This window comes from Penaeus japonicus, unplaced genomic scaffold (assembly GCF_977035675.1).
Source record: "Penaeus japonicus unplaced genomic scaffold, GWHDUDI00000001_assembly GWHDUDI00000021, whole genome shotgun sequence".
Taxonomy (NCBI): domain Eukaryota; kingdom Metazoa; phylum Arthropoda; class Malacostraca; order Decapoda; family Penaeidae; genus Penaeus; species Penaeus japonicus.
Window position 1 is genome coordinate 10,921,265 of NW_028234423.1, and position 2,500 is coordinate 10,923,764.

General features: G+C 36.8%; 1 protein-coding gene across 7 annotated transcripts in view; it reads left to right on the forward strand.

Annotated features, from left to right (window-relative positions):
• The window catches only part of Sec71 (ADP ribosylation factor guanine nucleotide exchange factor Sec71), a 59,847-nt gene that overhangs the window by 10,629 nt on the left and 46,718 nt on the right, over nt 1-2,500 (forward strand). For all 7 annotated transcript variants that reach the window (XM_086548728.1, XM_086548732.1, XM_086548730.1 and 4 more), the window contains one exon: nt 583-714. In XM_086548728.1, the coding sequence (XP_086404854.1) occupies nt 583-714 (132 nt within the window). The remainder of the gene's footprint in view (nt 1-582; nt 715-2,500) is intronic.

Genomic DNA, 2,500 nt, shown 5'->3' on the forward strand with positions numbered 1-2,500 from the left:
AGTAAGATTAGTATTAGTATAGGCATTATTATTATCATTATTAATATCATTATTAAAGCTGTTATTGTTATTATTATTATTATTATTATTATTATTATTATTATTATTATTATTAAAGCTGTTATTATTAGTAGTAGTATTAATTGTAGTAGTAGTAGTGTTATAGTTATTATTATTGTTATATTATTATTATTATTATTTTCATCATCATCATCATCATCATCAATATTAGTATTATTAGCACTAGTGATATCATTATTATTGTTATTATTATTATTGTTAATGATAATGATATTATTATTATTATCATTATAATAAGTATTAGTAAGAGTATAATTTATCATACTTTATTATTTATTTTAATTATCATTATTGTTAATGACATTATTATTGTTATTATAACACCTTGTAAAGAACAATTTTCAAATATCTTTATAGACTATTTTTTTTAATACAGTATCAATAGTTTGGATTTTTAGAAAATATTTTGGAAAAAGGGAAAACACGGTATTCACTGCAGCTATTCATGACTGACAAAAAATGACAAAAAGTGCTTTGCTTGAACATTGTCTCTGTTGACAGGATGCAGTAGAATGAACTCAGCACCCTCGGCCAGGATGTTCATGTATAGGGCCTTAGAGAAGATACATGCAGAGAAGGAGATCAAGCGATCTCACCACTCACAACTCAAAAGAGCGGTTGAGCAGGCTTTAGGTAAGTGCACTTTGTTTGTATGCTGTTACCCTTGGGATTTCAACAAAGGCCATTTGTTTTGGTGGTAAACTAAGGTTTGCTTAGTGTGTCATGACCCATGTTTGGGATTTTATCAAGGTCAGATGAAATCTTCAGGAAAGTGCTCTGTCCTTGTTTATGTGTTTCAGGTCAGTGCGCATGGTCATGATTCATCTTTTTTGTATATAGGGTGTATGTTGAAGGCAGATGTGTTTTTTCATTCTGTATGAAATAATTGTTGATTTGACTTAAAAAATAATTCAGTATGTGTTATTATTGACACGGTAAAGTGGATGTGAATGAAATCCATGATAGTGCACGAGGTAGAATTACTCCTTGGGGTTGAACACAAAGAGCAAATTAAAGGATGATGCCATTGAATGAAAAACACTCATACTGGTTCCTCCCTTGTATTTTGTATTTGATTTCAACAATTTCTTAAGTATGTTAACACACAAGGTGAACAAAATCAGTTGGTTAATCCTAAAACACTGGCATTTTTTTCTGTGAAGTAAAAAAAAGTCCTACATTTTCCTTCTCTTTGGAACTCAAACAGTGTGTAAGAACTATTAATCAGAAATCAGTAATTATTCTAGATTTTGTCAGGATGTAACTAAAAGGTAACACTTGTCCTTGAATTTTTAAAAGATACTCTCCAGGTAAAATCTGATTTTACTAATATAAAGCACATATGAATGATTGTGAGCCAAGGACATGCATGGGTACCTGATAGTGACTTTAACCCACTCATGCCACGGCGATTCCGGCTATGTATGGTCGTAATGCCGGGGTTTTCGAACGCATAAGCCAAACGCCTCGAGACTCTCGGGTGCACAAGCCGCGAGCCTTGGCTGCCCGCTCGCTCACCCTGAGTGCCGGCCTTACCCAGATATCTCGTCACCGGCGTCTGACGCAAAAACCACGACACGTGCCAGCACGCCATCTGGCGCGAATGGGTTAAAGTCCAACTGGCTTGCAAAGCTTAAGATTATTTTTACGCTCGTAGGGTATCTTACACTTATACTCCTTAATAGTACATTCATTTATTATACTTATATTTTACAAACATCACTCGTGCTGTAAGAAAAAGTCACAGAGAACAGCCTTTTAATACGTGGGCCAATACCATCACAAAATACTGAGTAAATACTTAGCTTTTAATCACGAGTGTGAGACAGTGGGAGGGGTGTGTAACAGGAGTGTGCGTCCAGCCAGTCATGAGCGTGAACTCTCGCACCCCTGAAAATCACTGCAGGGGAGCAGGACCTTGACCAATCCTGATTGACTGGACCAATGCATCCTTTGACCTGATTGGCTGATACCCAATTTGAGGGCATATCTTATTGACTTAAATAGTTGAAATCAAATGTTAAAAGTACATACAGTAAAAGATGAAAGTAAAAAGTACATTATAAAACAACAATAAAAAATCATTAAAAGACAAAATTACAATATTAAAGGTATGCATAAAAAAATTAAAATGTCTCCGTTAACCCATTCACGCCGGGGCCATTCCGGCTTTGCACGGTCGCTATACCGAGGTTTTCGAACGCATCATCCGAACGCTTCGAGATTCTCAGGCGTACGGGCCGCGAGCCTGGGCTGCCCCCTCGCTCACCCTGAGCGCCGGCCTTGGCCAGATATCTCGTTGGCGGCGTCTGACGCGAAAACCACGAAACGTGTCAGCACGTCATCCGGCGTGAGTGGGTTAAAAAGTACAAAAAAGAAAACAAAGTGCAACTCGAACAGAGAACGGAAGTGGGCCCTT